The following is a 22,392-nucleotide window of genomic DNA, read 5'->3' on the forward strand; positions in this document are numbered from 1 at the left end:
TTTGATAATCGAACATTATTTTCAATTTTTTTTATTTTAAAAAGGTAAAATTTTCTTATATCCAAACGGGCTAAGTGTGGAACTAGACACCAAATTAGACATGGGACAGTTCTCTACTTGATTTACCTGTCATTTTCCAACGAATTAACCTTCTTTCATTTCACAATAGTTGAGCTTATTAACAAAAATCTAACCACTCTTAAGGAAAATGAATTTCCTAGAAACTTACATAGTCAGCTGCATGCAAATAACAAGTCCAACTCCCACATAACACTTTCGATACAGCTGAGGAACACTAGGAAGAAATATTTTATTTTGATTTGTAAGAAAAATAATTAAATGACAATATGATAGTATTGGTGCATGAAGAATATTAGCAACGCGTAAGAAGCAATCTATCTAGATGTGTACGAAATAATAACAACGGCGACGCCTTTCTCCCCCCTACTCTGTCCGGCCGTCCTCTCTCCTCCTACTTCTTTGAAATATCTCCTTAATTAATTACGTTTGAAAGGGCGTCAAAAACTGGTCCAAACCTGCAAATCCAATAATTCTGACCAAATATATATAAAGCCGAAGCTTTATAAAAATCAAAATTCTGACCTCACCTCATTTTCAGTCTCCTGTCATTGCTGAAAATGGAGAACACAAGGTACTCGAATTTGAAGAAATCTTTTGTGATTGGAGTACGCAGCTTGTTAAGTTCTTGTTCTAGAGAGGTACAATAAAAAAACTTCTCTCTCTCTCTCTCTCTCTCTCTCTCTCTCTCTCTCTCTCTCTCTCTCTCTCTCTCTCTTTTTTCTTTCTCTCGTGAATATACCATTAATTTGAGAAATGCAGTGAATATACCATTAATTTGAGAAATGCCCTAAAACCACTACTTTAATTATTGTTTTCTTTTTTGATGAATGAATTGAAGAAATTTGGTGAAACTTTCCCCAATTTCGCTCCAGCAGAAGTTGAACGCCTTCATCAGTTATATTTTGAGGTCAGCTTTTGTTCTTATTCTATTCGTTTTTTTAACATATTTTCTAAAGGCTTCAGAATTTGAGAAATTTAGAATATCTAGTTGGAAATTGGACTTATTCATTAAGTAAGTTAAAATTCATCACTGGAGTTTGGAGATATCGCGAATTGTTTTTGAGTTTAAGTTCCGTGTAAACTTATTTACATTCATGTGGCATTCTTAGATTATGCTATAACTTAAATCCTTTTTGAGTTTAAGTTCATCTGTATAGAAATTGACATGTGGTGTAAACGTTATTTACATTGTCAGCGGATATAACTGAAATCCTTTTGAGTTTAAGTTTTATACACTATCGGTGATAAATTTTTTGCATGATAGGTTAAATTGACTTACAACAATAGGTAAATCTTCATAGCAAGCCTTATAGTAACCTATAAAATAGAGTAATAGCTTGCTGTACTCGATAAAAATTATTTACAATGTTAGTGTATATAATTTAAATCCTTGTTTTTAGCTTAATTCTAGTTATTTACATATTTTTGACTAGCTTTATTATTTTCTTCTCCTATGAGTGTTTTATTCTCTTTCAGGTGATTACTTGTTTGACCGAGAGTATAGAGGTATGTCATGAATACAATTTTATTTTTTATTTTTTCAGCAAAAGCCACCATTGTGGTGTAGGGGTTAAGGCATGACCCCTAACCTGTATATATCAAAATCCAGTAGGTGAAGACATAGAGAAGGGGGACATATTGCCTAACCTCTCCAAGATTCACTTGTAAGTTGGGCATTCCCAACATTAGGAAATTGTAAAGCTTACAAAAAAAGAGTTGTTCCTAGTAGCCTGGTTAGTTACAATTAGCAATGCAGATTAGACTTTGATATACAAACTAGGATGTACAAGATAGCTACACTACTATACAGTTTAAACATTTGAATTTTTCCTGACCTGTTTGATTCTAAAGCATGGAAACTGAGTTTAGCACCATACTTCGCTAGAGCATCCGCAGTTTCATTCCCCTCTCTAAAGCAATGTTGCACTACTACCCTTTGAGAGAAGATGATCTGCTTCATGTTGTTGATATCATCTGTTAGTTTCCATGGAGGTTTGAAAATATCCTTCAGCATGTTTATCCCCAGTGAGGAGTCCATTTCTAGAATAACATTTTGGATATTATTGTAGAGACACCAATTCAAGGCATATTAGGCTGCTTGGACTTCAGGTTGGTTGTTACTGCAAAACTGGAGATTCTTAGCAAATGCCATGATGAGCTCTCCATTTTTGTTCCTAACAATTCCTCCTATCCTTGCAATCTTGGTATGGATTTGACTGCTACCATCTGTGTTAATTTTCCGCCATCCATCTGGAGGTTTATCCCATATGACTGCTCTTCCATCTGGAGGTTTGTCCCATATGACTGCTCTGCTACTGATAGTAGGTCTGTATCTCTCTATGTGGTTACAAAGCTGAAGCCAGGACCAAGACATATCAATAAAGACTCCCTTACTTCTCATATAGATTTTTAGATGGAATAGAACTTCCTGTCTCACTCTTGAGACTGAAATCCTATTGTTCCCATATTTAATTGAACACCAGCATTTCCATAGTTCCCGGAAGATAAATATGGCTGCTTCCTGGATCGTAATTCTCATCATTGGGTTTTTGTTGTTGTTCCTCCAGTCTTGAAGGGTTTGTGCATAGAATAAGCATTGGACTGGATACCTAAAAAATTCCAAGTTAGAAATGCAATGTCACTTGTCAGAAAAATTTGTGAGATGGTTTCATTCTTTGGATTCCTACAACACAAGCATTTGGACACCATGTTCTTTCCAAATTTTCTTAGTCTCATCAACCGGTAATTTTCCTTTGACTGCCCTCCACAAAATAAAAGACATCTTAAAAGGAATATGCCCTTTCCATATATCTTTCCAAAGAGGAAGAATCTCTTTTTTCATTCTTAAGCAGTTAAAAGCAGAGGAACAAGAGAAAACACTAGTGGAGGTAGGTATCCAGATAGGGATATCCCTTAATAGTCTATCACCAATGGGAATTCTCCTGATATGATCCAACAAATTAAGAGGGACCAATCTGGAAAGAGCATCTTCATCCCAGATATTGTCCCTAATACATTTCATAAGTTTCATGTTGCCAGGTTTTTTATCCCTCTGAATATAGGACCCCAAAGGACCAATCCCGGCCCAATTATCCCACGAAAATGATATATTTCCTTCATTCACTTTCCAAAGAATGTATGGTTCAATGTCCTTTTTAATGATCATAAGCTCTTTCCAGGCCGCAGAGTGTTTGGACTCTTAAGGATTTTGCCACTGGGTAACTTCTGGGACAATATTTGGCCTTGATGAACTGAGACCAAAGGTTGTTATTGACCCTAAATCTCCACCATCTTTTGGCTGCAAATGTCTTACATACCAGATTTTTAAAGCCAGTACCTCCCTCATTCTCCGAAAAGCAAAGGTTGACCCATTAGCTCCAGTGGTATCTGCTTTTGTTCTCAGCTGTTCCCCAGAAGAAGTTTGAGAAATGTTTTTCAATTTGATTAATGATAGTTTTAGGAGGGGAAACTACAGCTAAAGTATGAATAGATTGAGATTGAAGGATATTCTTGATTAAGATAGCTCTACCAACTGGGATATTAACTTACCTTGCCAGCTACCAAACTTATTCATGGCTTCCTTTTCCATGTCCGCAAAATAGCAAATTTTCTTTCTACCGGAGTAAATAGGACAACCCAAATATATAAAGGGAAAGGATTGATACTGTTAGTTTACAGATATGTATATAATGTAGTCTTGTCCCACATTGGAATATGAGTAATATGTCCTTATAGTGTATAGCTATAAATAAGGACCTCTTGTATTGTATTATTCATCTAATATCAATAACATATTTTCTCCCGTGCTTTCTCACATGGTATCAGAGCTTTGGTGAGAAAAGATCGTCGCGCGTCATTCCAGCGACATCCGGGAAGAAAGAATTCAGTCACCGTGCAATTTTCCACTGACCTAAGTGACTATTTATATCAAAGTCACTATTTATCAGTGTTGTGAAAAAACCAACACCACCACAAGGTCCGCCGTAGTCCCGCGACCAAATCCCAGAAATCCCACCGGAAAACTCATAGCCACGCGCTCTCACGCGCCGGGCAGAGTCCAAATTTTCCGGCGATATCTGTGCATGCGCCGGGCGCGTGAGACCACTTACAGATATTTTTTGACGAACTTCCTTCAGGAAAGCTTACTCGCACGCCAATTTCAGGTCTACCAGTGCTATCCCCGACAAATTCCGACCACTTTGAGTTTTTTCCGGCAGCTACAGTAAGATTCCGACAGCTACAGTATTCCCTTATTCTGTTTCAGTGTTTCCTTACTTTGTTTCAGTGGATTACAGTTGATTTGTCTCTTATTTGGTAATAATTTGCAACGATGTCTTTGGGATTTGATATTTTTGGGTCTAGAAGCATGAGTTCTGGAAGCTCTAGTGTTATGATTACCTCAAAATCTTTAATGGGAAGTTCAAACTACTTAGCATGGGCTTCATCTGTCGAGTTGTGGTGTAGAGGTCAAGGTGTTCAAGATCATCTAATTAAACAGTCTAGCGAAGGATATGAAAAGGCGATAGCACTTTGGGTAAAGATCGATGCTCGGTTATGTAGCATCTTGTGGCGATCTATTGATTCCAAGTTGATGCCCTTGTTTCGTCCATTCCAGACATGTTATTTGGTTTGGGCAAAGGCTCGTACCTTATACACTAATGACATATCTCCCTTCTATTATGCGATATCACGTATGACAAACTTAAAGAAGCAGGAATTAGATGTCTATTTACTTGGGTCAAGTACATGCAGTCATGGAGGAATTTGAGTAGTTGATGTCAGTTTCTGCTAGTGTTGAAAAACAACAAGAGCAGCGACAGAAGATGTTTCTAGCTCTTACCCTTACTGGACTTCCTAATGATCTTGATTCTGTACGCGACCAGATTTTGGCTAGTGCGACTGCCCCCATAGTTGATGAAGTATTCTCTCGATTACTCCGCCTTGCTGCAGCACCAAGTCACCCAGTGATTGAAGTATTCTCTCGATTACTCCGCCTTGCTGCAGCACCAAGTCACCCAGTGATCTCATCATAGATACTTGATTCCTCTGTTCTCGCATCCCAGACAGTGGATGTTCGGGCATCTCAAACTATAGAAAATAAACGAGGAGGAGGTCGCTTTGGAAGATCTAGACCCACGTGTTCTTATTGTCACAAACTTGGACACACTCGTGAAATGTGTTATTCCTTACATTGTCGTCCACCCAAAAATGCTTACATTGCTCAGACCGAGACTACAGGTAACCAGGAATTTTCTTTATCTAAAGAAGAATATAATGAGCTCCTTCAGTATTGAGCAAGTAAGAAAACATCTCCACAAGTAGCCTCTGTTGCTCAGACTGATACTTGTGTTATTGGTAATTCTTTTGCTTGTGTTTCCAAGTCTAGTACTCTTGAACCATGGGTCATGGACTCAGGCGCTTTTGATCACATCTCTGGTAATATATTACTTTTGTCGAATATTGTATATTCACAGTCTCTTCCCACTGTTACTTTTGTCAATGGATGTCAAACTAAGGCAAAAGGAGTTGGACAAGCTAATCCATTGTCTTCTATCACCCTAGATTCCGTTCTTTATGTCCCTGGCTGTCCTTTTAGTTTTGCATCTGTTAGTCGTTTGACTCGTGCCCTTCATTGTGGTACATATTTTATTGACGATTCTTTTATTATGCAGGACCGCAGTACGGGACAGACAATTAGTACAGGACATGAATCAGAATGCCTTTACTACCTTAACTCACTCAGTCCTTCCACAACATGTCTAGTTACAGATCCTCCAGATCTAATCAACAGACGTTTAGGACATCCGAGTTTATCCAAAATTCAGAAGATGGTGCCTAGTTTATCTAGTTTGTCTACATTAGATTGTGAGTCGTGTCAACTTGGGAAACATACCCGAGCCTCCTTCCTCGTAGTGTTGAGAGTCACGCAGAGTCTTTTTTCTCCTTAATTCATTCTGATATATGGGGTCCTAGTAGAGTCAGTTCAACCTTGGGATTTCGTTATTTTGTTAGTTTTATTGATGATTATTCAAGATGTACTTGGCTTTTCTTAATGAAAGATCGTTCTGAGTTATTTTCTATATTCCAGAGTTTCTGTGCTGAAATCAAAAACCAATTTGGTGTTTCTATTCGCATTTTTCGCAGTGATAATGCCTTAGAATATTTATCTTCTCAGTTTCAGCAGTTTATGACTTCTCAAGGAATTATTCATCAGATATCTTGCCGTTATACCCCTCCGCAAAATGAGGTTGCAGAGAGAAAGAATAGGCACCTATTGAGACTGCTCGCACACTTCTAATTGAATCTCGTGTTCCGTTGCGTTTTTTGGGGCGATGCAGTTCTCACCGCTTGTTATTGATTAATCGGATGCCTTCATCTCCCACCAAGGATCAGATTCCGCATTCAGTATTGTTTTCCCAGTCACCCTTATACTGTCTTCCACCTCGTGTTTTTGGGAGCACGTGTTTTGTTTATAACTTAGCCCGTGGGAAAGATAAGTTAGCTCCTCGTGCTCTTAAGTGTGTCTTCCTTGGTTATTCTCGTGTTCAAAAGGGATTTCGTTGTTTTTCCCCTGATCTTCGTAGGTACCTTATGTCAGCTGACGTCACATTTTTTGAGTCTAAACCTTTCTTTATCTCTGCTGACCACCATGATATATCTGAGGTCTTACCCATACCGACCTTTGAGGAGTTTACTATAGCTCCTCTTCCACCTTCGACCACAGAAGTTTCACCCATACCAACCATTGAGGAGTCTAGTGTTGTTCCTCCTAGATCCCCAGCCACAGGAACACCACTCTTGACTTATCATCGACGACCGCGCCCTGTATTAGGCCCAACTGGTTCTCGTCCTGCACCTGACCTTGCTCCTACTGCGGACTTGTCTCTTCCTATTACACCGATTGCACTTCGGAAAGGTATACGGACCACAGTTAATCCTAATCCCCATTATATCGGTTTAAGTTATCATCGTCTGTCATCTCCCCATTATGCTTTTATATCTTCTTTGTCCTCGGTTTACATCCCTAAGTCTACAGGTGAAGCGTTGTCTTATCTAGGATGGCGACAAGCTATGAGTGACGAGATGTCTGCTTTACATACAAGTGGTACTTGGGAGCTTGTTCCTCTTCCTTCAGGTAAATCTACTGTTGGTTGTCGTTGGGTTTATGCAGTCAAAGTTGGTCCCGATGGCCAGGTTGATCGACTTAAGGCCCGTCTTGTTGCCATAGGATATACTCAGATATTTGGGCTCGATTACAATGATACCTTCTCTCCCGTGGCTAAAGTCGCATCAGTCCGCCTTTTTCTATCCATGGTTGCGGTTCGTCATTGGCCTCTCTATCAGCTGGACATTAAGACTGCCTTTCTTCACGGTGATCTTGAGGATGAGCTTTATATGGAGCAACCACCTGGTTTTGTTGCTCAGGGGGAGTCTCGTGATTTTGTATGTCGCCTGCATCGGTCACTTTATGGTCTAAAGCAGTCTCCTCGAGCCTGGTGTGGTAAGTTCAGCACGGTTATCCAGGAGTTTGGCATGACTCGTAGTGAAGCTGATCACTCTGTGTTTTATCGGCAATCTGCTTCAAGTCTCTGTATGTATCTGGTAGTCTGTATGTTGATGATATTGTTATTACTGGCAATGATCAGGATGGTATTACCAATCTGAAGCAGCATCTCTTCCAGCACTTCCAAACTAAGGATCTAGGCAGATTGAAGTACTTTTTAGGTATTGAGGTTGCTCAGTCTAGCTCAGGTATTGTTATTTCTCAAAGAAAATATGCTTTAGACATTCTTGAGGAGACATGGATGATAGGTTGCAGACCTGTTGACACTCCGATGGATCCGAATTCTAAACTTCTGCTAGGACAGGGGGAGCCGCTTAGCGATCCTGCAAGCTATAGGCGGCTGGTTGGTAAATTAAATTATCTCACAGTGACTAGACCCGACATTTCTTATCATGTGAGTGTTGTAAGTCAGTTTATGAATTCTCTCTGTGATAGTCATTGGGATGCAGTTGTCCGCATTATTCGATATATAAAATCGGCTCCAGGCAAAGGATTACTGTTTGAGGATCGAGGTCATGAGCAGATCGTTGGATACTCAGATGCTGATTGGGCAGGATCACCTTCTGAGAGACGTTCTACGTCTGGATATTGTATTTTAGTAGGAGGAAATTTGGTGTCTTGGAAGAGCAAGAAACAGAATGTAGTTGCTCTGTCTAGTGCAGAAGCAGAATATCGAGCAATGGTTATAGCAACATGTGAGCTAGTCTGGACCAAACAATTGCCCAAAGAGTTGAAATTTGGTGAAATCAGTCGGATGGAACTTGTGTGCGATAATCAAGTTGCCCTTTCATATTGCATTAAATCCGGTGTTCCATGAGAGAACTACACACATTGAGATTGATTGTCACTTCGTTAGAGAAAAGATACTTTCAGGAGAAATTGCTACAAAGTTTGTGAGGTCGAATGATCAGCTTGCAGATATTTTCACCAAGTCCCTCACTGGTCCTCGTATTAGGTATATATTCAACAAGCTCAGTGATATGATTTGTATGCACCAGCTTGAGGGGGAGTGTTAGTTTACAGAGTGATGCATATAATATAGTCTTGTCCCACATTGGAATATGAGTAATATGTCCTTGTAGTGTATAGTTATAAATAAGGACCTCTTGTATTGTATTCTTCATCTAATATCAATAACATATTTTCTCCCGTGCTTTCTCACAGATACTTATAACCTGTGATCCTTCTGATCATATTTTTATGATGATCAGAAATGTAGATGGAGGTTAAGTAGAAACTCTTGTCTTTACTATTGTCTTGACCATAAGCATTTTCATACTTATGAAGGATCGTCATAACTTGTTTTAGGTAATGCTTTTCCCTTGACGAGAAGATAACTAAGTCATCCGCATATTTAAGATGATTTATCTTAGGACCCATGTTATTCATAGTATATCCAACAAACCTGTCCTTTTCATGGAGATGATTTAAAGCCTTAGATAGTACCTCTTCCCCTAGAATAAACAAGTCAGGGGATAGAGGGTCTCCTACTATCCTTGCTTTAATCCTCTAGTAGACTGAAAAAAGCCGTATCTAATGCCGTTAATAAGCACAGAATACCACACATTAGATAGTAACCTGTATACCATGTCAATGAAGAACTCTGCATAAGAAAGTGCCAGGAGACTTTATCATATGCTTTAGCCATGTGTAACTTGATCATAACATTTCCACCTTTATTCTTCTTATTGATATTTTGAGCTATCTCCCGAGTCAAAAGGATATTCTCAGTAATGAGTCCGCCCTTAACAAAACCAGTTTGATTTTCGGATACTAATTTGGGTAACAAGTCAGTCAACCTGTTAGAGAGGATTTTAGAGATGATTTTGTTTGAGAAAATTTTCTGAAATTAGAACCAGAACTTGAATAGGAAAACAAGTGGACACACCCGCAAGGAAACCCATCTCAAAACCAGCGAGTTGCCTAAAACCTCCCTTGTTGTCTTGCTTGCTTTCGGATAAGAAAGACTAGTTACTTTAACCTACCTTCCTAGCTTTAGTTGCCTTAAGGCTTGTCTTTCTTGGCACAAGAAGGTGAACTGTCATTATATATCAATCTTTTGCTCTTGCTCTAGTTGCTGTTGACTTGACTATATTGTCTCACTGGGCAGTGTTTTCTCATGGAGGAAAGAAAGATGGGCCAAATCATGCGGGTAAGTGCCGGGGTTGACGACATTCTGTTGTAGTACTAACACTAGCTATACTAGAGTAGTTTAGTAGCGCCCTTTGTATCAAATAGGCTCACCCTTTTCGAAAGGCGAACAGCCTGCCTTGCAAGCAAATATATAGCCCCCGCCCCTTTGGGTCGTTGCGAGACTCAAACTAATAGGTCGCATATGGGAAAAGTTGGTAGGAGAGTCCACTTTAGGTATGAGTAAAAAATTTAGTGAGCTTTCCTCCTTTAAAAATATCCTTGATCATGTTATAAACATCTTCAGAAATGATATGCCAACTGATTTCGTAAAATTTGCGGTTAAATCTGCCTGGTCCAGCTGTACTATCAGGGTGAAGGGATAAGACAGCCGCTTTAATCTCTTCATTAGTAGGAAACTTCTGGAGCATGGTGTTATCCTCCTCTGTAATGATTCTATCAATTCTCTATAAAATCCAGATCATAGTCCTGATGAGGTTGAAAGAATAGGCTGGTATAATATGCAACTGCTGCATCAGCAGTTTTGTCATTACCGTTGATCCAATTATCCTCCTCATTCTTGATTCTGTGAATGTAAGCTTTCTTCCTTCTTTGCCTCATAACACTATGAAAATATTTCGTATTGCTGTCACCTTCCTCTTCCCAGTTTATCTTAGCTTTCTGTCTAAGAATGGATGTTTGCATATTCATCCATTTGATTTTTTCTGCATAGAGCCAATGTAGTTTGATCCTGTTGGTATCATTGCCATCTTGCTCATAGATAGCTTCCATATCAGCAATTTTATTTTCTAATTCATCCACTTTATCAAAAACATTACCAATACTCTCCCTAGACCAATTGCTAAGACAATGAGATAGTCTTTTAAGCTTTTGATGAAGAGAATACATGGCATTTCCTTGAACTTGCTCATCCCAACTCTCTTTGACCACCTTCATGAAATCTGGTTGTTCAGCCAAAAAATTCAAAAACTTAAGTATTTGATAGGAGGGATAACTGTTCCTGTGCACTTAAACAACAAAACACTATGATCTGAACCAGTCCTTGGTAGATGATAAACAGTTGATATTGGAAACATGGTAGACCAAGAATCATTATACAGAATTCTATCCAGCCTCTGTAAGATCCTTTTTCTTTTTCTTCCATTAGTCCAAGTAAAATTAGTACCAGAATATCCTGCATCTGTCATCCCACACTCATCCATACAATTAATGAATTCCAGACTTTTGCTAAGCCTGTGAAGTTTTCCACCCTTCTTTTCGCTGGCTTTCATAATAACATTAAAGTTACCCATGATGGTCCAAGGGCCATCAATCCGATTATTAATATTAGAAAGGTAATTCCTTAGTCTTCTCCTCCTCCTTGATTTGGTGCTGGCATAGACCACAGTAATCCAGAGTAATCTGCTGCTTTTTGTTACTAACAACACTACAGTTGTAATTCCCCTCCCAAAAAACCCATATTTTCCATTACAGTTAGCAACTGCATTTGGAAAACCAGTTTTCCTCCTATAGTATTCCAATTTTCTCGTCTACAAAGGGCTCCTGCAAAGCTATGAAAGAAGCTCTATGTTTCTTTACCAACTTGTTGAGTCTAGTGAAAGCACCCTTAGACTTAACCCCTCTAATGTTCCAACTGATAGAACTAATCATTAAAAAATAATTATTGGGGGGTTTTGATTTTTTTTCCTCTGCCTCTTGTTAAAGGAACATTTGCAGTTTTCTTTGTAGTTTTGTTTTGTGTCTTGGTGCCTCTTGGTGATAGTCCTCCTTTGTCGATGACTTCAGTAATTTGTTGCACGACTACATCATGTAACTCCAGATCAGGGATAGGGGAGTCTATGTTAATTAGACTGCCTGCTCTAGGGACAAAATTATTGTCCCTTCCTTCATTGTTTTTGTCTTCCAGATATTGTTTTTCTCATTGTTTATATGCTGGACATTGCTTATTGTAGTAGCATTCTCATAGTTTTCAAGGTTGGTTTCATGTGGATCGACCTGCTCTTCATTAGTAACCTCATCAAGATTTTGAAAAGAGTTGTTGGTTGTGATTGGAGGATTTGTCGGACACACAAAGATTGTTTTTCTTCTGATCCAGTAACCACTACCACTCTTCTTTGTACCATCATCTTGTTGGCTCCAAAATTATTTTCTATCTTCTTACTTATCTGATTGTTATCCTTATTCACTTCAACTCCTGAACAATGAGTTTCACCCTCTATAGCTTCAGTTTCAATGGTAGTACATATTTCTTCAGCATCACTATTAGTAGTATTAGGCACACCATTCCTTTGTTGCTTGGTAGAGTTGTTCCCATTGTCATCGAATTTATCAACAGTTCCAGGTTGATTAGAAACACCTTCCACTGACTGAATATTTGTAGGCTGGCATTCTTCGTTAACATCTGCTCCGGGTTGTTTAGAAATAACTTCAACTAGGAGTGTTCGTCGGCCGGTACGGTACGGTACGGTATTTAGACATTTCGGTTCGGTATTTTCGGTATTCAATTTCTTAATATGCTATACTTTCGGCTGTTCTCCTTTCGGTTTCGGTTTCGGTTTATTCGGTACGGTAACTTCGGTTTGTTCGGTTTCAATATTAACTAGTGCATAAAGTCATAGACTGTAATTTTCTTAAATAAAGTACTCACAAATATAAAAATAAAGACTTTCTAAGCTCATATGACTATTGACAAATTTTTTGTCGAAAACCAGCAAATATCAACCTATAGAGAGAAAAAACGTACATAAAGGAATAAATTTCATCATTGAAAATGTCTTGTTATTTGCTTAGAGCTAATTGCTGAAGTTAGAGAATACAATAAGGACTAATCCAACAGATGCAATTCAATACACGAGAAGAAACGCCCTAAACATGTGTACTAAAGAAAAGTATTATGTAACTCAATGCGTTATAATCAATAATATGTGTATAGTGTAACTTATTATATATTTCGGAACGGTATCGGTATTTCGGTATTATTTTTGTAAATATCAAATACCATACCTAATACCAAATTTTTATAAAAACTTAAACCAAATACCATATCAAATACCAAATACCAAAATTTTCGGTTTCGTTACGGTAATTCGGTATTTACCAAATTATGCACAGTCCTAACTTCCACTAACTCATTAGTTTTAGCTAAGCATTCTCTATTAGCATCAGTTCCAATTGAGACAATTTCATCTTCCACCAAATGCTGTTGAATCTCTTTTTTTTTGTGTCTTTTTCTTGCTAATGATTCTCTGGATAGCAGTTCTCTTCCTTCTCTCCCTCCTTTTTTCTTTTTCCTTTTTCTTTTCCCTGTCAACTCTCTCTTGAACAGAAGGATCATTTTGTTTAGGAGATTCCTCATTCTTATTCAGAATGTTCTTTCCTTGTTCCGTGCTTACACTCTTTTGCTTGCTAGTCTCAACTTGATCAGATGTGGATGTAGTTGTGATTGTTTTGTTCTCATCATCTTTTTGTGAATCTGTAGACATATTCTTTTGAGTTTCTTGAGGTTTGGCTTTAGCGTGAATACAATTTAATGGCCCTTTTTTCCCTTGGTGAAATTTAATGCACAGAATTATGTTTATTGTTATTACAAAGAATGAAGGTTATGTGTTAGGGTGAAAAGTTAGTCTTCTGCGTAATCCTTGGGGGGCAGAGTTACGCGACACCTGTGTTGATGGGAGGTAGCAGGTACCTAATGGAATAATGGAGGTGCCCGCAAGCTAGCCTAAACACCACCTTCATAAATAAATAAATTAATAGAAGAATATAAAGACGTGTACAACTTATTGCTATCAATCATCTCGGTTCGTTTAGTAATAATTGTTGTGCTTGTTTGATTGGCGGTTTTGATGAATCTTCCTAATCTCAAGCATCTTTGATTTTGTTCCCTTAGTGCTAGGGCTTTGGTCTGTTTGATGTATGAATACTTAGTCAATTGATGTATGCATCTTAAAACACTACAAGCATAATCTTTACTTGTGATTGAATATTTATTCAATTGATTCTCTTGCTCACTGTTTCTATTGATTAATAGCCTGTCAAATACATGGTTTGTGTCTGTGATGTCTATCTATATCAGGTATTTCTATTTCACAATAAGCTCAACTGATGTTTAGCTTTTATCCCTAAAGAAACAGTAGATCAGGCATGATGCTTCTTGCTTAGAGAGAGCTTTGAAGAATACTAGCGTTTAGATGTTCTACTCTATAATATCATGATTCATTATCAATTGGAACTTGGAATATTACGCATACCTGCTTACTCTTGCTTTCTTCATGTTTCATGTGTTATCTCTTCTCCGTCAAAGGAACTTGAAGAAGTCTATTTTACTTCATATCCTCAAATTGCTTGTCCCCCCCTTCCACTAAAAGGGAGAAAAGGAAAATTGATACATGAAATGAATCTTTAGTTTGTGTTTAAGATATTATAGTTAAATGCACGTGCGTTTCTTTGAAACTTCTTATTAAATCTTCATTCCTTCTCAATGTGAGTACGGGTCATTTGGATAATAGTTCTTATTTGTGGAAAGGGAATACATATAGAGTGTCTCTCCATTTGGGTTTATTTTTGTTGTAGTTATAGTGCTATTTCAAAGTACTATTCCATGTTTACTAGTGAACTTATAGAATTTTGACGAGCTTCTCATTTTGAATTGAACAGATATGAGTTGACTATATCAAATATATTAGTTGTTAGATTTTGTTATTCTCTCCTTTAATTGGAAGGGCAATGTTGAATTGTCTGTTTCAAATGTTGCAGGATGAATTTGAGTCTTTATGCGAGGAGACACAGGTACATATCATATGCTTCTTAGTTTATTAAAGTTATCTGAGAAAATATGCATCCTATTTCTGGAGAAGTAAAAATTGAATAAACCTTACATAATAAATATTCCCTTTGCTGCTTCAAAACTAAGCATTCTGCAAGATCTACTCTACCTTCTCACTTCTACTAAAACATCTCTCAACTTCTAATAAAATATGGTTTTGAAAGTAAAAAATCATGATTACTTTAAACGTGAAATTTCATTTTCTGTCCTTCAAGAGCGTACTTATCCGTTTAGCTGACAGCTAAACTAGATTCTCCTGGCGTCCATATTGTAAGGTGAATAAAAAAATAAAGAATTGCAAAAGTTACTATGAGGACTGCCAAGTGCCAACTGGTCTTCAGTTGACCACTGCACTAGTAACTTTTCAGGATGTGTACTTTTCGACCGAGATATAAGTTCTTCTTGGACTTGTTCCTCTTCTGGACAAAATCTGAAGATAATAGAGCATTACTGAGGATTGAATATTGTAGAAAAGAGAAGTTCTTGGAAAATATCTATCAATTTACCTCTAGATTATCAAATGTGCTTTCCTAGAAGTCTCTCTCATTGTAATGTTGAGAAATTCAGATAAAGCTTTGCTTTCATATGGATTAAGTGTAGGTTGACACCTCCAGTTAGAATTTCATTTACTGTGATCATTTATTCTATTATGCCTAATGAGAACAAAGGTTCCATGTATTGGAAACTGTTTGAGAAAGCTCTGCCTTGTAAAACCTAGTTATGCCGTTGGAGAAGAGATTCACAAGAGAGAAGGAAATTAACTGTATGAGAATTTTTAAAGAAGGGGCCATAAATTTCCTTAAGAATTGTTTGGTTCCCTCATGTATTCGTTTGATTATGTAACTTACTGCTCATGCAAATCGATATTATAGAAGACAGATTCCAACAAGTTAATTATGTCCACATTTCAGCTGACTGAATTCATTTATTTGGAAAAATGCATTTTCCAATACCATTTCTTTTGATATGATGTTAACCTGGAATGCTTATGTGAGTTTTGGTTGTTAAGTTGGAATAATGTGTGATATGGTTTTCCTTGGGATCGTGTTTCCTACTTGTAGGCAGGAACAACTCTAAACATGGTGGAGGAGCTTGTGGAAGAACAACGCTTGGAAGGAAGCTTGAACCCCTTGTTTCTGGAGAGGTATGCTTACTCCCGTTCTGCAAAATTGCATAAGCAGGATTAGAATGGTTTTCTTTTACCCACTATTGTTTTAGAAAAAGCTTTCTGGAATTCTATTTTTCTGTTTTGGTCACACCACGTGAAGGAAATCCACTCTAGATGATAACTGGACCTGCGCATATGTGCTAAAAAACTGTGTCGAACATCCTTAGTGCTATAGTAGTCTTTCTTGTTACAAGTGACATAGAGTACTAAGTTTTTGAGTCCTCAAACCCATGCATATAACCTGTGGTGTAACAAGAAAAATGACCTTCTAGGAAAGGATTTGTGCTGTAGGTGTATCTGAAGAACAGACATTTGTACACTATAATTTGCATCAAAATTGTCTAGATACTTTATAGTTTATACTTCTGCTTCTCTGGTTTTGGTTATTCTTCTCATCTTATTCTTCCCATGCTACCTCTGAACTGTCTTGTTAGCTTTTATACTTTGCCAAGTGCAGTACAATCCACTAGTGCAGCTTTAATACCTTAATAACTTTACAGTTTGCACACCACCATGACAGAGTCAAAAGATGTATTGACTACTGATTTTCCAATTTTCTCAAAGAATTTGACCTGAAAGAGAGCTTTAACGTAGAAGTTGAATCATATCTTATTATAACTCTTTAAACGTGAGAAAATAAGCGAAAATATAGCATTGATTTTCTGTAGTGTAGAAGCTATTTGTAATATTTGTTTACCCGAAAAATGAATAGAGTTGAATTTATACGTAGTTCTAAAGATACGTGGTATAACTTGGTACAAATTAGAAAAATAAGTAAAGATATATCGAACTTTAACTGTAAAAAGAATGAATACAAACCCAAATTGAATAGAGAGTGATTGATTAGAGAACAAGATGAATCAATATCAAAGCCCAAAAAGATAATATTTGCTAGATGTTATGTAAATCTCAGTAAATCTGAATGTGTCAATGAATGAGTATGCCCTTTTACAAATGATAACCACTCTTGATATAGTGGGGAAATCCTACTTTGGGGATCCCATGATAGATTAATTAATAAGCTTTTCTTTGATTCAAGCCGTGATTTCCGCCGAGATTCTCTCCCCAAATGCGGCTATAACGGCTTTTTTGTTCCTTGGCTGGGTCTCGATCTTGGCCAGTCTCGGTATTGGTCGGTCTCTGGGTCTCGAGCTCGACCTTTGCTTGATCTCGGTATTGATCGGTCTCGGGGTCTCCATCTCGGTATTGATCGGTCTCTGGGTATCGATCTCGGTATTGATCAATCTCTAGATCTCGAAATCGACAACCCAACTTCACATCACAGCTCGATATTATAATGATGAACCTCGGTCCATCATGCTCCAATCCTGCTTAGTCACATGAAGGGTAAACTCGGTTTTGTTCATATACAGATAGTCCCCTCCTTTCTCGGAAAGAATGTGGTGAGAAACGATATGATTTTTCAACTTCCGACTAGATGAACACTGACGTATGCGACGAGCCCGACTGTGACGTATGTGACAAATGTCCCGTCGGTCCAGTTACCAAGGTATTAAATGCGCGTCAGTCGATGGTCGATCACTGCCAATTTTGAACCGTCGTTGTGAAATCTATAAATAGCCCCCTTCTTCATTATTTCGAACTTTTACCTTCAAATCTTTTTCATTCCAATCATCACAGTGGTAGCGTAAAGAAAAGATTATAAAAATTATTGGGTACTTGCCGGTCCGCTGAGCTTCCTTAGTAAGTATCGTTGGAACTAATTCTTGTTGTAGAAGCTATTTGTTGATGGTCAATGTACCGATGCACTATTAGCACAATAGTTATCTTCCACAGGCTATTCTTGGTTTCTTGAAATTGGAACTGGACTTCTTTTGTGAATTTCCATGTTATTCAATAGATGGACTTGTACATTTGTTGGACTACATGTGTATCACGAAGGCATATGGTTATGTATATATTTTTAAAGTATCTCTGAATATAATACATATCCTTGGGACAACTCTTAAGGTAGTAAATGTCTAGTGCATGCTAGATATTGTGTGGTCTGGATGGTCAACTGAAAAACATGGACAACAAACTCCGGAAAAGGAGAAAAGAGCACGAAAAAGCATTCTCGTTTCACTACCAATAGGTATAGATAGTAATATGTAATTCTATGTAAAGGTATCGTCATGGTGGATACTGCATATCCAGATACTGAATTCTTAATTAGTAAAATTAAAACATACAATTCAGTTTATATCTGTCTATTATGCAAACTTCTTCGTGGTTCTTTAAATGAGAGAATGTTGATGGTTGTTGAGGCTTTTGATACTATTGAACAAGGCTTCTATCTTTTTAAGTGTTAGTATATTTACTTTCGGTCCTAATGCTTCGTGGAGTCTTATATGCCAGTGAAAATATAGAGAACTTCTAGTAATAGCTAGTCAGAGAACTTCTAGTAATAGCTAGTCATTTTGCAGGAGTAATACTGAAGAAGTCATGAGACACTACCTATCTGAAGCCAAAAAGGACGAGATCAGTTACTTGATGGCTATGTTAGAGAAGGTGGTCTTAGTTATTTACTTACACTCTTTTGTAAATGAAGAGCTAATGCATCATTTTTCACAAGATGTGCATATCATCTTTTTTCTTATTTAAAATTAAAATTTCCTCGACTGATTGGTTGGCATCCTAAAATGATTTGTTAGGCAGAAGAACAGAAACGTGCTGTCACTTCTCTTCTTGAAGCCGTGAAGAAAGAAAGGCATGATTTCTCTGGTGTCAAAGACATTGTTAATAAGGTATTATGCTGCTTACTAATTATCTCATTCAAGTAACGGTGATATGAGTATCTCAGCTTAAAGTGTTTATTTGGACCAACCTGTAACCTACACCTCTGCCCCCCTGCAATAGTGTGGGGCGAAACAAGGAATGTTGCCCTTTTAACTCTTTCCTGTATTTGGCTTCCCCTGCATTGCCCTGTTTAGCCTTGTCCTACTCTTCACTGTTATATTAGATTTTAAAACTAACTATTTTTTCATTAATAGTTTCTTTACCTTTTTATTATTTTCAAGTATTTTCTCATATGTTTACCAATCAATAGCCGAAGGTGACGAGAAAAGTTTTATTTTTTGAAGTAAAACTTTTTATAAGATTATTACAATTCAACTCATGTCCTTCCACTAACAATGCAGAATGCAAAGAAACCATATAACATCCACAATCTAACTCAGACGGCGAACCGGCAATTTTCATCTTTTGCACTCAATCTTAGCATTATATAATTTTCTCACACATCAGCATAATATTATTTAGTGATTATATTATTTGAGAAGAATTCAAGTTACGTTACCGAGCTTTAATTAGCCTTCTAAAGTTAAAAACAGAGAAAACAATATCATGTGGAACGTGGAACTTTCATTGAAGCAACGGTTGGGCACGATTGAGTATATTTAATTTAACTTTATAGAAGTACTAGATAGTATGCCGCCACGCGCCTAACATTGTAAGGTTTTCTTTTTGGTTTCGCACCTGGTGTATCCGGAATCCACATTACTTGGAAATATGAAAAATGAGAAGAACGTGGGACGGTGAAAAAAGGAGCAAAATTATATTACGACACGATAACGAGTACTGGTAGCCAAAGAACAGTACCAGAGTGTTAGAAACATTATGGAAATTAAACATTAAAAAAGAGGAAGGTACAAAAGGAACAAAATCGATATAAAAAAGACACTGTAGAGCAGGATCAAAAGAAATACTAGTACTTACTTCAATAGAGATCGAGTTGGAAATTGAAATGGCGTTGAGTACAGTTGCAACGAGGAGCTTCTATATGCCGAGAATATTGGACGTAAATGGCGTGAGCAGTCGAACTCAAATGGGACGCGTGTCACTTGCTGAGGCGAGCAGCTTCGTTGGATCTTCTTCACGGTCAACTCGTTCAAAGCGTTTGTTTGCTTAAGCAGTTCTACTGATAGTACGGGTAATGAAGACAGAACTTGAAGTTTACTTTGATTCAGGCTGTGATTCAACATATATGTAAGCAGTGAAAGTGGCAAAGGGTGGTGGATTTGTGTCTTAGGTCACAGGTTCAAGCCCCCACACCATGCAAAGCAAAGCCTGGTATTTAAGTGGAGAAGGGTAGAGGGGCGGGCCCATTATCCACCGAGTTTCGAAGGCTGCGATTGGTCCAAAGGATCGGCCCCAGACGGATTTCTCGGTCATCAAAAAAAAATGTAAGCAGTGAATGCACATTCACTGCACTTCAGTTAAAGAAAAAGTTTATGCACATGTCCTTAACAAATTAAATGTACTCCTTTTGCTACACAATAATACCGAATGTATATACAATCACTTTCCATTGATATTGTTACTTAGTCTAAAGCTATACTATTACTTGTGATATTAGGTAGTAAAAAGGAGGCTATTAATTAATACTGATAAGGCTCCAGGCTTATAATTTCATTCATGTCTCTGGCACTCTAGGTCTTGTTTCAGAGGTTTGTGATAATTGTGGTGTTCGGGCTAGAAATTTGTGATATTACCATCTCAGTTATTTGTCTTTTAATCTTAGATCATTTAAACTTGTGACATGCTAGCATTTTCCTATTCCTTTTCCACTGTTAACCTCTTTTGTAACTGAATGTAGACTGGAAATTTTGTATCTGACAGTGTGGAGGATCAAACAGAACAGGTATTTCAGTAATCAACTTACCTTGCAGTTTATCTTTGTTAATTCATCTTAGGTGTCTAATTAAAATATCTGACTTTGATATCGATCTTTAGCTCTCAAGAATATTGGGGAGATACTTAAAGCTGGAGGTGTTAACTACTCTTCAGTTGTTAAGACAACAATTATGCATGTCATTTAATTATTTTTGTGTTTTTTTTGTGCTCGTATCACACAGGTAGTCTTGGTTACTGATACTGAATAATACTACATTAACTTACAGGTTGGCTGATCTAAAGGACTTCCAGAAAGTTAATGCAATTTATGCTAAATGTGAGTCGTGATATATACTGAAATAACTAGTTTTTGTACAAGTACTTTACCACGTACTGCCTCCTTGGTTTTGCAAAATTCATTTAATTTCGTTGGGTATGTTGAAGAATTTACATCACCTGAACCAGCACGTTCAACTTTTCAGGCAGCAGCACTACCACTGGATGCAAAAATTGAAGTTGACTGCATAGCAGTATTCTAAATAGACGAGTTAAATGGATGAGTCTTAACTTTCATCGCTAGGGTTATAAGTTTAATAAGAGGAGTTTAGTGTTTAATTCAGGGGCTCTTGACTCTCTGCTTTAGATTCTATTCCCAGAGCTGGCAGATTATATGTAAAGGGCTCTTCAGCTCCCTTATTAAGAACTCAGTATTTCATTGTATAACCACGTTCAAATTACTTGTATTATTGTTACTGATTGACAAACCAACACTAGTTAAAAGGAACTTGTGCTGTTAGTGCACAGCCATGGATATTACATGTGATTATGCCAATGTTCTGTTTGGATCATTGTTACCCATCGTTTTATAATGTATCGTATTGTATTGTATGATATTGTATTGTATCGTTTTATGAATACAACGTTTGGATAGATTGTATTGTTTGCTGTTGTCAAATAATATTTTGCTGTTTGGTTTGACTGTATCGTATTGTACTGTAACTGATAAGTTTACTAAAATACCCTTAATTGTTTTAAATATTATCAAGAATTACACATAAAGTAATTAGAGTTAGAATTAAAAATCAATATTATATAGCTAATTGGAGATGAAGTAATTAGAATTGGAGTTAAAAATCAAAGTAGAAGAAAGAACAAAACAAAAAGAAGGCAAAACATATACCTGACTTGGAGTTGGGAGTGGGAGAAGGAAAAAAGAAATAACGACGTAGGTTATAGGTTAGGAGATTTGGAGTAAAAAAAAAAGTGAAAGGTAAAATAGAATTATAAAGTAAGAAGTTTGGGCATAATTGGAAAGCAAAATAGAAAATAATCTTATCACACTAAATCGGTTATTTAAAAAAAAAGGGGACTTTTCATTGTTCTGGAACAATGGATTTAACAATACATTACAACCAATTTTAACTAATCAATCAAAACAAACATTGTTTTGGGATAACAATACGATACAACGGGAGCAATCATCCAAACAAGCTGTAAATTAAGATCAAAAGCAAAACTCAGTCAAGTATTGGCCTAATCACATTGTGATTGTGATATTTAGTAGGCTTTTAACTTGTTTGGCATAGGGATAATTAGTTCTTTGATCTAATATCCCATCCAATGCTAAAGAGTTTACATTTAAGGAAAAACTTGAAGAGGTTTTAAAACTATTAAGTTTTTTTTATAGCTCACTTATACTTCACAATTCTCTAATCAAACTAGAAAATTTTCTGAGACACCATACCATAAGTCATGGAGTAACCAAAATAGGATTCAATCTGCAGGTACCTTGTCAAGACCTTTCCAGGTCTGATAACAATTCAAATAGGCAAATCAGATAACAGACCGATAGATCATTCCTTGATGGGTTTTTCGAATGTTCTTTACCAGCCAAAATTTGCAACAGCACCTGTATAATAAAACAATAAACGGTAGTTGCTGGACTATATACATCTATGCAGAAACACTAGAAAACTATAGTGCAAGTCA

At 37.1% G+C, this 22,392-nt stretch overlaps 1 protein-coding gene across 3 annotated transcripts; it reads left to right on the forward strand.

Annotated features, from left to right (window-relative positions):
* The first annotated feature begins 297 nt into the window (after positions 1-297).
* LOC107767832 (uncharacterized) lies at positions 298-21,251 on the forward strand. 3 transcript variants are annotated; one of them, XM_075235106.1, is made up of 11 exons: positions 298-719; positions 920-988; positions 1,558-1,587; positions 9,756-9,797; positions 14,552-14,584; positions 15,683-15,765; positions 18,216-18,300; positions 18,444-18,536; positions 20,387-20,431; positions 20,691-20,740; positions 20,886-21,251. In XM_075235106.1, the coding sequence occupies exons 1-10, from the start codon at positions 639-641 to the stop codon at positions 20,697-20,699; spliced, it is 570 nt and encodes a 189-aa protein (XP_075091207.1). In that variant the 5' UTR covers positions 298-638; the 3' UTR covers positions 20,700-20,740; positions 20,886-21,251. The 3 variants fall into 3 exon arrangements, with proteins under 3 accessions (XP_075091207.1, XP_075091211.1, XP_075091209.1); XM_075235108.1 differs by lacking the exon at positions 9,756-9,797 and having other exon boundaries at positions 303-719; XM_075235110.1 differs by lacking the exons at positions 1,558-1,587; positions 9,756-9,797 and having other exon boundaries at positions 302-719.
* Positions 21,252-22,392: the final 1,141 nt, after the last annotated feature.

Source organism: Nicotiana tabacum, chromosome 2 (assembly GCF_000715075.1).
Source record: "Nicotiana tabacum cultivar K326 chromosome 2, ASM71507v2, whole genome shotgun sequence".
Taxonomy (NCBI): Eukaryota; Viridiplantae; Streptophyta; class Magnoliopsida; order Solanales; family Solanaceae; genus Nicotiana; species Nicotiana tabacum.